General features: G+C 42.9%; 1 protein-coding gene across 2 annotated transcripts in view; it reads right to left on the minus strand.

The window, feature by feature from the left end:
- Nucleotides 1-13,600, minus strand: part of ACSL5 (acyl-CoA synthetase long chain family member 5) — a 42,146-nt gene that overhangs the window by 21,606 nt on the left and 6,940 nt on the right. The window contains exons 2-3 of one of the 2 annotated variants that reach the window (XM_007469627.1): nucleotides 4,231-4,415; nucleotides 378-483 (exon numbers count right to left, since the gene is read on the minus strand). In XM_007469627.1, coding sequence (XP_007469689.1) covers nucleotides 378-483; nucleotides 4,231-4,386 — 262 coding nt within the window. In that variant the 5' untranslated portion in view covers nucleotides 4,387-4,415. Of the gene's footprint in view, nucleotides 1-377; nucleotides 484-4,230; nucleotides 4,416-13,600 lie in introns of those variants that run through there. The other variant, XM_007469626.1, reaches the window with a different exon arrangement.

A 13,600-nucleotide genomic window follows, 5' to 3' on the forward strand; every position in this document is an offset into this window, starting at 1 on the left:
CCCGCGTCTCCTGCATCGGCAGGCGGACTCTCAAGCACTGCGCCACCAGGGAAGCCCCTGTTCACTCTTTAACAACAACTTGGCCAGGAAGTTCTCCTTGTGTTAAGTGAGAAACAGATTCAGAGAGGCAAAGTGGTTTATGTAAAGTCACACAGCTGGAAATAGAAGAACTGGGTTTCAAACCCAAGTCTGTCCTCCTAGACAGTTTACAGCACCCATCCTGATACTGTGCTCACATCCCCTCCACGCTGTATTTGTGATTCTTCTTGGAGCACCACATTTAAACAGCTAGAGTTTTAGGAGTGAGACTGGGAAGGAGATGTATGGAACAGGACCCCACCTTGGTCTTACAGGCAAGGTGAGACGTCCAGGCTTACCAGACACAGCAACTCCTCTTTGGAAAACTTCATACATCGTCCTGGCATCTGAGAAGTAGTAGCGTATCAGGTCATCGCCCTGGGAAGGGCCTCTCCGTGCTCCTCCCTGAGACACAAGACCAAGTTGAGGTTAAGACTGAGTCTTTGCCCACCCTTTCCAAACCCTTATGGATTGAACTGAAAAGAACATAAACACTGACTACTGAGGTCACAGCGATGCTCAGTCAATCAATTTTTTAAATCTCAAAATTGTGGTGTCTTCATATCAGAGAAATCCAGAAATTGTCACAGTTATGTTTTTGGCAATCTCCCCCCACCTCCCTAGGCATACACGCACGTGCGTGCGCACACACACACACACACACACACACAAAAGAGATAATATTATATCGTTCTAAAAAAATCATGTGAAGGTTAAACATCTATCAAATGCATACTATGTTTCAGTCACTGGGCAACTACTGTAGATGCAAAGTGAGTTAAGACAAAATTACTGCCCACGAGCACCACATAAATGAGAGTTTTGGGAGCTGGGGTAGGGTGAGAAGGGAAAAACATGCAAATATAATACTGTGATGTACGTGCTGTAATAATTGTTTTGGGAGATGAATGAAGTGAACAATTCTGTATCAAGTAGAAAGGCTATAGAGAAGAAATAATATTTCAATAGAGTCTTTGAAGATAAGTAAGCATTTACCAAAATGATGTGGTTTCATAGAGCAGAGGGAAAGGAGGATAATTCAAAGTGAAGGAATAGCCTGAACAAAGGCACAGAGGAAGCAACAAGGATTTACTGTATAGCACAGGGAGTTATACAGTGTCTTATAATAACCTATAATGGAATATCATCTGCAAAAAAACCCAAAAAAACACTATGCGGGGCTTCCCTGGTAGCGCAGTGGTTGAGAGTCAGCCTGCCGATGCAGGGGACACGGGTTCATGCCCTGGTCCGGGAAGATCCCACATGCCACGGAGCGGCTGGGCCCGTGAGCCATGGCCGCTGAGCCTGCATGTCCAGAGCCTGTGCTCCACAACGGGAGAGGCCACAACAGTGAGAGGCCCGCGTACCGCAAAACAAACAAACAAAAAAACACTATGCTGTACACCTGAAACTAACACAGTATTATAAATCATCTATGCTTCAACTAAAATAAAAAAAAAAGAAGGTACAGAGGCAAGAAAGCACACTGAAGATTCTGGTGGGCAGCTTGAGAACAGGGTATTTGAGAAAGAGGGAGTAGCTAGGGATTTGTCCAGAAATGTCATCAGAACTACAGCATCAGGCCCCGATTTAGATCCTGGAGCTGCAGTAAGAGCTACAGGCATGGTTCAACCCTCATGAAAGTTAGTGTAGAGAAGCACAGGCATCAATTAAATACGCATTCAAAACTGTAAATTACTACCAAGATAAGGGCTATAAAAATACAAGGTAATCCAGGAGGCTGTAACAAGAGATCTGACTTAATCTGGAGCAACAGGAGATTTCCATCAGATGTCACATTAAGTCAAGACATCAGAAATAAAGTTCTCTTGGGACTTCCCTGGTGCTGCAGTGGTTAAGAATCTGCCTGCCAATGCAGGGCCCACAGGTTCGAGCCCTGATCCGGGAAGATCCCACATGACACGTAGCAACTAAGCCCATGCGCCACAACTACTGACCCTGTCCCCTAGAGCCCGCATGCCACAACTACAGAGCCCACGCACCTACAGCCTGTGCTCTGCAACAAGAGAAGCCACCGCAATGAGAAGCCTGCGCACCACAGTGAAGAGTAGCCCCCGCTCGCTGCAACTAGAGAAAGCCTGCGCACACCAACAAAGACCCAACGCAGCCACAAAAAAACCATTAAAAAAAATTAAAAAAAAAAAGAAATGAAGTTCTTTTTCTAGAAAAGGAAGATGGGGTCTTGCTGTCTACTTACACAGATGGACTGCGGAAGAAGGAAGAACGAAAGAAGATTCAACTCAACTTTAGGCAATTGGGTAAGAAGAGATGCATTTAACTGAGATAGAGCAGGAGGGGAAGCGGGAAAGGGTGCATGCGTGTGTGTGTGTGTGTGTGTGTAAGGGAGAAGACATGCAGTACAAAGATGTGTGGAGCCTGAGGTACCTGAGTGTCACTGAGATGGACTGGAACTCACAGGCGAGGTCAGAAGTAGAAAGTCAGATTTGGGCGTCATAGACTTTTAGGTACGTATTCACGTCATAGAAGAGGAGGGGTTTTCTCAAAAGAAGTGAGGATTGAAAGCAGGGATTGGCAGACTATAATCTGGGGCCAAACATAGCTTGTCACTGTTAAAATAAAATTTTATTGGAGCACAGTCATGTGCATTCATTTAACATGTTTTCTGTGCTTTCACGCTATAACGGCAGAGTTGAGTAGTTGCAACACAACCCACCTGGTCTGCAAAGCCTAAACTCTTCACTGTCTGGCCATCACAGAACATGTTTGCCAAGCCCTGCTTTAGAGGAATCAAGAGATGGTGAGACCGACACTGTAAGATGAGGAGAGGAAAGAACTTAAGTGACAAAGAAAGAAATCTCATTGAAGGATACGATGAAAGGCAAAAGTGGTAGTTTCGGGAAAGAAGTGTCAAGTCAATTGAAAGGAAGAGGCTGAAGAATCACTGAATTAAGAAGTTAGATTATGAGTGATGCAGAGAAGTCTGGGGAGATGGTAGTGATAAAGGTCAGATCTCAGTGAGCTGAAGAGGAGGGAATCAGCAAATGGACTGCTCTTAAAGACTCTGGGGAAAAGGGAGGATTGAAAAGAGATGGTGGCCTGAAGCAGCAGGACCAGCAGGACAGGAAGATGCCGCTAAAAATCTTCCAAATAAAAGGGAGGCAGGCGGAGAGTGTAGGCAACTTGGAGTAAGATTCCCGAGTAGAACAGAGTTGGTAAAAAGATCAGAAGGGGTTAGCTTTACAAAGGAACAGGAACGCTTTTTTCTCTGAAAAGGGTTGACGATGAAAAATCATGAGAGAAAATTCTCGGAGCTTTCCCTTGGCTCAGAGATATGGGAGGCGGTGTGATTTGCTGAAAAGTCAGGGAATTGAGGGGAAAAGCCCAGCTCAATGTCTGTGGTTTTAAGAGGGAACATTAACTCAAAGCTGGTATTTAACTCAATAACTTCTTTACTATTCTCAGACACTGGGTATCTTGATGAAAATGTTCTCCTGTCCCCAAAGTACTGACTCCCTCATCTAGATCGTGGGTCAGCAAACATTTCCTGTAAAGGGCTTTGTAAATGCTTTAGGCTTCGTGGAACACATATGATCTATCACTCTTTTTTACATATCCCTTGAAAAATATAAAAAACATTCTTAGCTTGCTACCCACACAGAAAAGGGTGGATTTTGCCTGCAGGCTGTAGTTTGCCAACCCCAGATCTAGATTACTGGCATCATAAAACCAGTAAAAGCTGTGATTTGTTTTTTTTTTTTTTTGGTACGTGGGCCTCTCACTGTTGTGGCCTCTCCCTTCGCGGAGCACAGGCTCTGGATGCGCAGGCTCAGCGGCCATGGCTCACGGGCCCAGCCGCTCCGCGGCATGTGGGAACTTCCCGGACCGGGTCACGAACCCGTGTCCCCTGCATCGGCAGGCGGACTCTCAACCACTGCGCCACCAGGGAAGCCCTGTGATTTCATTTTTATTACAAAGGAAAATATGCCATGACTAGAAATTTTGACTTATAGATTTTGGGTTGTTTTGCTATTAACCAAAAAGGCTTATTTTCCCATGCTACCCCCCCAACCCCCGCCCCCGCCCAAGTATCCTTCACCAGTCATCCTCAGGTCTTGAATTAGTTTGTGCTTGATCAAGTTTGACAAACTGAAAAGGTGCTGGGTAAGTTACCTCGAGTCCCACCGATTGCTTGTTCAGATCAACAAGAGGCAACACGGGCTGAGGTCTGCTAATCAGCCACAGGAATATGGCGGCTCCAAAGGTCAGGATGCAGATCAGTGCCGGAGTTGGAAGTGGGGAAAACAAGAAGTTAAAGATAAAAAGCATCTTTGTGAATAGCAGCAGGAAATTCAGGCCTAAAAAAAAAAAGGAAAGAAAAAGCTAGAGGAAATGGTCGTATATTTTTACTCAATAGCTCTATGTTTACAGAAAGAACACACACACATACACACACACACACCACACACACACACATTCGAGAATAGTAGAATGCATTCTCTACCCTTGCTACTTGACTGTCCTCCCACAAGGCAGAAAGGATCAAAGGAAACAGGTTAATCATTTTCCAGATAATTTTGAGAAAGGACTACCCTTTAATTTTTTGACTGACAAAGCCTAGAAGCCCTCTGGACCCAAAATAAGCTGGTAGTCAGAGGAGGGGGCTCCAGAGAGCTCCCCCTGCCCAAGCAGACCGAGGGTCACGAAGGACTCTTGCAACTGCATCTCCCTAGTATAAACCAGACAGAAGAGGGAACCTCAGGAGTGGTGACACCACCCATCTTAGAAATTAAGCATTCTCGGGCTTCCTTGGCGGCGCAGTGGTTGAGAGTCCGCCTGCCGATGCAGGGGACGCGGGTTCGTGCCCCGGTCCGGGAAGATCCCGCATGCCGCGGAGCGGCTGGGCCCGTGAGCCGTGGCCGCTGAGCCTGCGCATCCGGAGCCTGTGCTCCGCAACGGGAGAGGCCACAACAGGGAGAGGCCCGCGTACCGCCAAAAAAAAAAAAAATTAAGCATTCTCCTGTGAAAGACATTTCCTGCTGGCCAGATATGCCCTGCTCATTGCTTTCTTTTCTGAGCCACCAGGAGGGTCTCAGAAATCAACAGAATCACAACTTGCCAGGTCCAAAGTCCTCTCCTCCAGGGAGCCTGGAGGAACCATTTTTATTGGAGGCAACTTTAGCCAGGTCTGCAGGAAGTATGCAGGAGAATGGGCCTGGCACATGGTAGCAGGTGAGCATTGAAGATTTAGGCCAGGAAGTGATCTCAGTGAACCAAAAGAAACAGTCTTCCCCCACAACTCAGCTTTTCTTGTAGTTTCCAGCTTCAAACTACTCTAACAGGAGGCATTAACATTTGAGTGGATCCTAGGAACTTATTCTCGCTGAAGCCATCTCTCTCAGCTCTTGCCTCACAACTTTCAGACTTGACTAGGACAATAACAGCATCAAACAAATGAGCACCAAGTCTATGCCAGGCACTGAGCTGGGTTGTTTGCATGGATTATCTAATTGAAATCGCATTTTACAGACAAAGAAAATAGAAACTCCCAGAAGTAGTGACTTGCCCAAGGTCACTCATCATTTGCCACTGCTACTTGCCCGTTAAAATCTACAAAATCACAACACATTTTTTCCTTATAGAGTCTAGCCACACAGTTCAAGGAGACTGAATTCATCTGGCACCTTACAGGTCACAGCAAAGGCATTTCAGATTTTGTAGTCTTTAAAGTTTACTGCAACGCCCTATATCTCAGAGATGAAACCAAACATTCCTACTCAAAATCAAGAGAGCAAAGCAAGTCCAATAAAAAGTCATAGCCACCCTTAGAGCTTTGGGACAGCTGCCATTAGCTGGCAACTGGAACTTTTGCCATTAAGGGAAACAGTTCGTTCCACTCTAACAAAGGCTATAAATCCTAGAAATTTTGTGTGGGAACAGTAACAGTCACAAGAAACCCTGAGTTACTTTTCATCATTTTTCTACCCCTTGATTGGTTATTCCTGAGTTTGAAGTAATCCCTTTCCATTTTATGGAGGAAAATTGAACTTCCAGAGACTGGGATGACTGTCTCAATTCTTTGGTTTCTTCTACATTGTGTTTAGGTAAAGAAAAAGAAGATTAAAAAAAAAGCCAGACCCCAAAGGTGCTAGTTTACCTAACAACAGGTGCTATTATGACCACCTGCCAGGATTCTGAGAGCTGGGATTCTTGGAATCCAGCCTTAGCCAAAATTGTGTGGTAAGGCAGTCCAGGAGGCAAAGCATATTAAAGAGCCAGCCATGCGGGACACCATTCCAAGGCCGGCCACCCACCCCAGGCTGAGAAGGGCGGCTGCCCCAGGGGAAGCTGCAAAATTCACAGGACAGGTAGCAATGCCAAAGCGAGAGGGAACCTGCTTTGCGCTCAGCCATCTCTGCCTACTACCAACCCCTGTCCTCAGCCTGGGGTACTGCCACCAGTCTGGTGGTACCTTAGAATCTGGAATTCTGCCCTTTACCTTCATCCCTCCTCAAGTGAAAGATTCTTACCTGCACCTCCCTGCTTGGATACAAGAACAGATTGTTGCACTGAGGACTTTTGACCTCTTCTTACACATGGCAGCTTTATATTTCAGTTGGAGACATAATGGGAGACTTTGCAAACAACGTCTTCAAAAGAGGGTCTAAAGGTGAAATGTGGCAGTGTGGGAAGGGGGAGGAAGGAGGGTGAATTGCCTGGCAGGTAACACAAAGGGAGGAGAGAGAGAAAGAACCCATGACCAGTCTAAAGGTGGCACCTGCTGTCCACCCCGGCTGATTCTTACCATGTAGTAATGTGAGCCCAGGGTCATCAGATGGTCAGATTCTTTACTCCCTAGAAAACCTGGCACACTGGATTTTTATGAAACCTCAATTTTAACTTCTGGCTCTATTAGTAAGGGTCTGGCATGGGATAAACGAAAACACATCTGGTTTAATCCGGACCACGGTCTACCAATTCTTGAGCACTCCTTTTAGGTGTACTCCTGTCCTATTGCCCACAAATGGGATGAGCCTGGCCGCTTCACTACCTTGCCTACACTGGCAAGGGACTTTATTTGCAGAAAACACTGAAAGATGTATTTGTCAATTGAAATAGCTTACTCACTTTGTTTGCCATTGCTGACCAGGTATCCAAATAGGATATACACAGAATTTCAGATGCTTCCTCCCTGCCTCCCCACATTTAAAAAAATTGAGGTAAAATTCATATAACATAGAATAAACCAGTTTTAAAATCTACAATTTAGCAGCAGTTAATACATTCACAGTATAGATTCACAGTGTTGTGAAACCACCATCTCTAGTTATTTCCAAAACATTTCGTCGCCCCAAAAGCGGAAACCACGCACCCATTAAACTGTAACTCCCACTCTCTCCTCCCCCTCACCCCAGGCAACCACTAATTTACTTTCTGTTTCCATGTATTTACCCATTCTGAATATTTCGTATAAAAGGAATTATGTAATATGTGACTCTTTGTGTCTAACTTCTTTCACTCAGCATAATTTTTTTTGTTTTTTTTGTTTTTTTTGCGGTACGCAGGCCTCTCACTGTTGTGGCCTCTCCCTTTGCGGAGCACAGGCTCCGGACGCGCAGGCTCAGAGGCCATGGCTCACGGGCCCAGCCGCTCCGCGGCATGTGGGATCTTCCCGGACCGGGGCACGAACACGCGTCCCCTGCATCGGCAGGCGGACTCTCAACCACTGCGCCACCAGGGAAGCCCTCAGCATAATATTTTTAAGGTTTATCCATGTTTAAGGTTTAGCACGTATCAGTACTTCCTTCCTTCTAATGGCTGAAGAATGTTCCATTGTATGGATGGACCACATTTTGCTGATCCAGTCATCAGTTGGTAGATATTTGGGTTATTTCCACATTTTGGCTGTTGTGAATAGTGCTATGAACATTTGTATACAAGTTTTGTTTGAATACCTATTTTCAATTCTTTGGGGTAAATAGTAGTGGAAATGCTGGGTCACATGGTAATTTTACGTTTAATTTTTTGAAGAACCACCAAACTGTTTTGCACAGTAGCTCTATCATTTTACATTCCAACCAGCAATGTAGACGATTCCAATTTCTTTACATCCTTACCAACATTTGCTGTTTTTTCTTTAAAAAAAAAAAAAAATAGCCATTCTAATGGGTGTGAAATGACATCCCATTTTGATTTTGATTTGCATTTCCCTAATGACTAATGATGTTTAGCAACTTTTCACGTGCTTTTTGGCCATTTGTATTTCTTCTGTGAAGAAATGTCTATTGCAGTCCTTTGTCTATTTTTAAATTGGGCTGTTTGTCTTTTTCTTGTTGACTTATAAGCCTTCTTTATATATTCCGATACTAGAACCTTCTCAGATATATGATTTGCAAATATTTTCTGCCAGTGTGTAGGTTGTCTTTTCACTATCTTGATAGTCTCCTTTTTTTTTTTTTTTTTTTTTTTTTCCGTCCGCAGGCCTCTCACTGTTGTGGCCTCTCCCGTTGCGGAGCACAGGCTCCGGACACGCAGGCTCAGCGGCCAAGGCTCACAGGCCCAGCCGCTCTGCGGCATGTGGGATCTTCCTGGACCGGGGCATGAACCCGTGTCCCTTGCATCGGCAGGCGGACTCTCAACCACTGTACCACTAGGGAAGCCCGATAGTCTCCTTTTTAATGCACAGCGCACACACACATTTTGAACCTAGGATGCTAGCACTAGGGAGGATTTGCAACCATATCATATAACTCTCTCACTGTTTAAATGGGAGAAACCGAGGGTCTGAGAGAAGGCAAGACCTTCAGGTTACACCAGTACTGGACTGGTTGCCATTCTAAACTTTAGAAACAATGAACACTTCCAGATATGTTCAAGTAAACAAGGGGAGAAGCCACCATCTCTCTCGTCATGTGTCCTGTGTCACTCAAATTACAATTCTGAGCGGTCACTCCACGGAACCCCTGCAAGCTTTTCCTCTTCCCTTAACGTCACTCCCAGTTGGGAAAGAATGGAGTAAGGACAAGTGCAATAGCAGTAAAGAAAAGAGGAAGGAGAGCTGTGTTACACTGTATCTGGGAGTTCTTGTTTGAGGTTATCTACAGATGGTTGAACAAGCCACAGGGTGGCCCCAAGTGGAAAGCTTCCTCCGCTTTCTGATGTGGTAATAGTGACACGCCTTAGTCCCATGCCCCAGGATGCCCATCTGTCCTCAACCCTTCCCCCTGACTCACTCTCCAGGGCCCTCACTTCCTCTGTGGTTTGAATGGCCACAGCCAACATTACTCATCTGGCTCCTGACGTGTTGAATTCCCAAGCTTGCTGAAGGACACCTCCTGCCTTCATACCTACTTGCAAGCTCCCAGGACCAGCCTTGGTACCTAGGTTATGACCACCCCATAATCCGCTTTGGGTTTTGCTCCTTTGAAGATCTGGGGCAGCATGTCTTCATTGTCTCATTTTCCTTGGATAAAGTCCTTAAATGACCCCCTTCTACTCTAATATTCATGTTTTTGGACAACTATGATTATTGCTATGAATCTTTCAGAATATCCCTATAGTCTATAAATAATTTGTCTTTTGATAGTCCCTTTCACTTAAAAGATTTTATTTTTCTGCTGTGTATTCTGCTCTTCAAGCATAAGTCCACTCCCATCTTAGGGTCTCTGTATCTGCTCTTCTTTTTGCCTGAAACACTGTTCCCCAGATCTGAAATGGTTGTGTATTGCTTGTAGGTCAGATCTCAACTCCAATGTCATTTCCACAGAGGCTATCTCTGATCACCCTATTTAATAATGCCCTTTCCACCTCAGTCACTATCATGGACCCTGATTTCTCTTCTCCATATCACTGTTTGCTATCTGAAATAGTCCTCGTCCCTTATGGTCCATTGCCCCTACTGAACTGATGCTTTAATTGGAACAAGGATTTTTGTTATGTTCACTGCTGTGCTTCCAATGCCTGCACCATGCCTGGCACAGAGTAAACTTTCAATGAGTGGTTGCTGAATAAATGACCAGTTTTCTAGTTCAGAATTATCTGTTCTAAATACTCTCAGTTGACCCACTTCTCCCTTAATAAAACTCTCCCACCCCCAAACTCTCCAATCTTAAATCATCGAAAGTCACTCTGAACAATCTTGAGATAGGTACTCCTGATCAATATTTTGGCAGGGTATTAGGTTCGGGATGATGGATGGTGAAAGGATGTATTTCTAACATATATAAAAAACCAGTCAGGATCAGTCTACTCCTCCAGACTTGGAAGAATCTGCAGGATGGATCTTATCAAATGAAGTCATCTACAGTGTTAAGTGGGTAAAATGTCCAGCCTAGAAATACATGATACTGTTGCCTTGGGTTTTTGGAATTCAAAGGACAATAAGACTAGTTATCTTTGCTTTTAGTCTTGAAGAACTAATTATTTTCTATTCAATAATGAGATATAGATTGCAATGATAAGCTTTAAAAAAATCTGCCTTCTAGAAAGTGGCACACTCATTTGGAATTAACTGGTTTCCTGTTCTCTTGCATGTATGGGCTCATTCTGTGGTGATAGAAAGTTCATTAAAAGGGAGACCAGAGTCCCCAAGTTCTTACACGCAGTTAATTAACACATTCTTCCATACTGAATTACCTACCCACTCCTAGAGACTATGTCACAAATCTTCTCAACTCATGACTCCAAAGGGTCCTGTGTGTTATTAAGGAGGCTGTATATGAAAGTTCTGCTTTCCTGGTTGGGCTTTAAGTTCTAATCTAGCCTCCATTGTTATTTCCCTAAATTTCTGCCACCCCCAATTTAGGAGCCCTCCATATCATTCCTTAACTGCGTAGTTAATATATATAGACAAAGTCCAAAGTAATGGCAACAGGTCAATAGGACATTACAAACCAGTAGCCTCATGAGCATACCTGGGAGGATCTGATAACCTTTTCCTTTATATGCAATGAATGTGAACCAGATAAGAGTTCTATTGCAAGATCCTTCACCCAGCTTCCTCAGAGCTCTGGAGCTAAGGAGTTTTCACCTTTCCTTACACCAGTTTACTCTCCTGTAGCACATGGAGTTTTCTTCTAATAAGAAATAAATCACAACATGATTTGAGACAACAATCCTCTTTCGCAAAACATGGTCAGAGAAAAGGCTGATATGAGGACCTACTGTATAGCACAAGGAACTATACTCAGTATCTTGTAATAACCTATAATGGAAGAGAATGTAAAAAAGGAATATATATATTTATATATATGTATAACTGAATCACTTTGCTGTACACCTGAAACTAACACAACAATGTAAATCAACTATATTTCAATACAAAATTTTAAAAATGGAAAATCACTGGTTCCTAAGGAGGGTAAACCTCAGCTACCCATGTTATCTTGAATGAGTCAGAAAGGGCCAACATTCAGTTATATCTAAGATAAAATTTATTGTCATTTCCCAATTTAAAAAAAAATTGCTGAGAAGGGAATCCTAAAATCTCTCTAAAGAAATAAGAGGCAATTAGAAACCATGAGATATTTCAGTAAGGTGGCCAGTTACCAAATCAGTACCCAGAAAGTCGATAGCTTTCCTATATTTTGTGCAAATAACTAATTCGAAAATAATGGAAAAGGTGCCATTCCCAGTAGTGTATATAAGAATAAACGTGTAAAACCTACATTTAAAAAGTTCACATCCGAGGGACATAAAAAGGCTTGAATAATGGAAAGACATACTTGAAATAGTTAAGGGGTCCAATCTCCCTAAATAAATTTATACATTTAATGCAACCCTAATAAAGACCAACAGGATTTTCTTGGGAAATTAAAAAGTTAAAGTTCACCCAGGAAAATAAAACTTGCAAAAATAGAAAGTTTTTGAAAAGTAACAGGAATTGGGTGGGTAGCAGAGAGGTTACCCAAACATTACCAAATTCGCTTACTGTGGAGCTATAGAAATTTTCTATTGGTCATAAATAGACAAATCTACGTGATGAGATAATCCTGAAATACTCCCAGTGGATGCTATTATCATATACTAAACTGCAGTCCAAATCAAGATAGATTTTTTTCACTTAAAATCAATGTGTTGAGACAAGTGACTAGCCATTCAGAGAGAATACCGAAAGTTGATTACTGTCTTAACCCCTAAAACAAAAATACATGGGAGATGGATCAAAGACTAAATATAAAACATTGAAAACCATGAGAGTATTTGAGGATAAAAAGTATGAGAGAACTGTTTTTTATAATCTTGGCATGGGGAAGATTCAAGACAGACACAAAACCTAGAACCTATAAAAGGAAAATGTTGGCAACTTTGACTACACAAAACTTTAAAAGATATTTGCCCTGAAGAACAGATACCAGAGACAAAGTCAAAGATAAACTGGGAAAAATATCAAATATTCCAGATAGGCAAAGAGCTCATTTCCTCAGTAGAAATGAGTAGGAGTCAATGAAAAACAAAATACAACCCAGTAAAACCAAGGGCAGAGGGCATGACCAGATAGTTCATGGCAAAACAAACAGGTTACTTAAAACCAGGGAGAGACATTCAACTTCACTTATAGTTTATTAAAATGCAAATTTAAATGAAATGCCTTTTCGCCATCATTTAGATTAGCGATGATAAAACAGTACAAAATGCACTATCAATCACGAAGACGTAAACTTGGGGCAGCCTCTGTAGGGATGTGCCCATTGCCCGCTACCACAATTTAAAATGTGTTCCCTTTGACCTAATGACTCTACTAGTAATTTATTCCACAGAAAGGCATCAGTTCAATAAAAAGTGCATCACTTTAAATGGCTGTTTGAGGCACTGGTTAGGAATATGGACTCTGAGTCACACTGAGCTCAATCCTTGTCTGTGGTCAGCTTTGTGGCCTAGGGTAGATAACTTCTGTGTGTTTTCTCATCTGTAAAATGGCAATACTAGTATCTCCCTCATAAGGCTGTCACCTTATGATTAAAGGAGCTCATGTACCTGTATGGTGCTTAGAACAATGCCTGACACATGGGCTAAGGTGTGAGCTATTCTGTTCATCATCATTAATCTATAGGATTGCTGATAATGTCAGAAACCAGGAGAGCCTTCCTTGATAGGAGAGTAACCAGATAAATTATAGCACTTACACACAACGGAATTCTTGGCAGGTAGTAAGGAGAATAAAGCAGGTCTGATAAGGAAAGAACTATGTGAAATACTACCAAGTAGAAAGGAAAAAACCGCTTGGACAGTGTAGTGTATGCTTTTGTGTTTCTGAAAGAATAATCCTCATAGGAAAAGACAGACTGAAGAGGAGAAATTATGAATGGATTGTCCAGAAAGTTTTGAGTATTCAGTCATTCAGCCAAAGATATTTAAGGGCTTGACTGTATATCATCAGTATCATTCCAGGTGCTGGGGATATAGCAGTGAAACCCTGCTCTTGTGGGGTTGTATTTTATTGGGAGTTTGGCGACAAGCCTGAACAAGAACTAGATTATAGAATACTGTGGAATAAAAATTATATTAGGGAAAGTGCGTTTAGTGTACAGTAGGTGGTGAATTT

The sequence above is a fragment of the Lipotes vexillifer genome, unplaced genomic scaffold, assembly GCF_000442215.2.
Source record: "Lipotes vexillifer unplaced genomic scaffold, Lipotes_vexillifer_v1.1 scaffold240, whole genome shotgun sequence".
NCBI classification, from domain to species: Eukaryota; Metazoa; Chordata; class Mammalia; order Artiodactyla; family Lipotidae; genus Lipotes; species Lipotes vexillifer.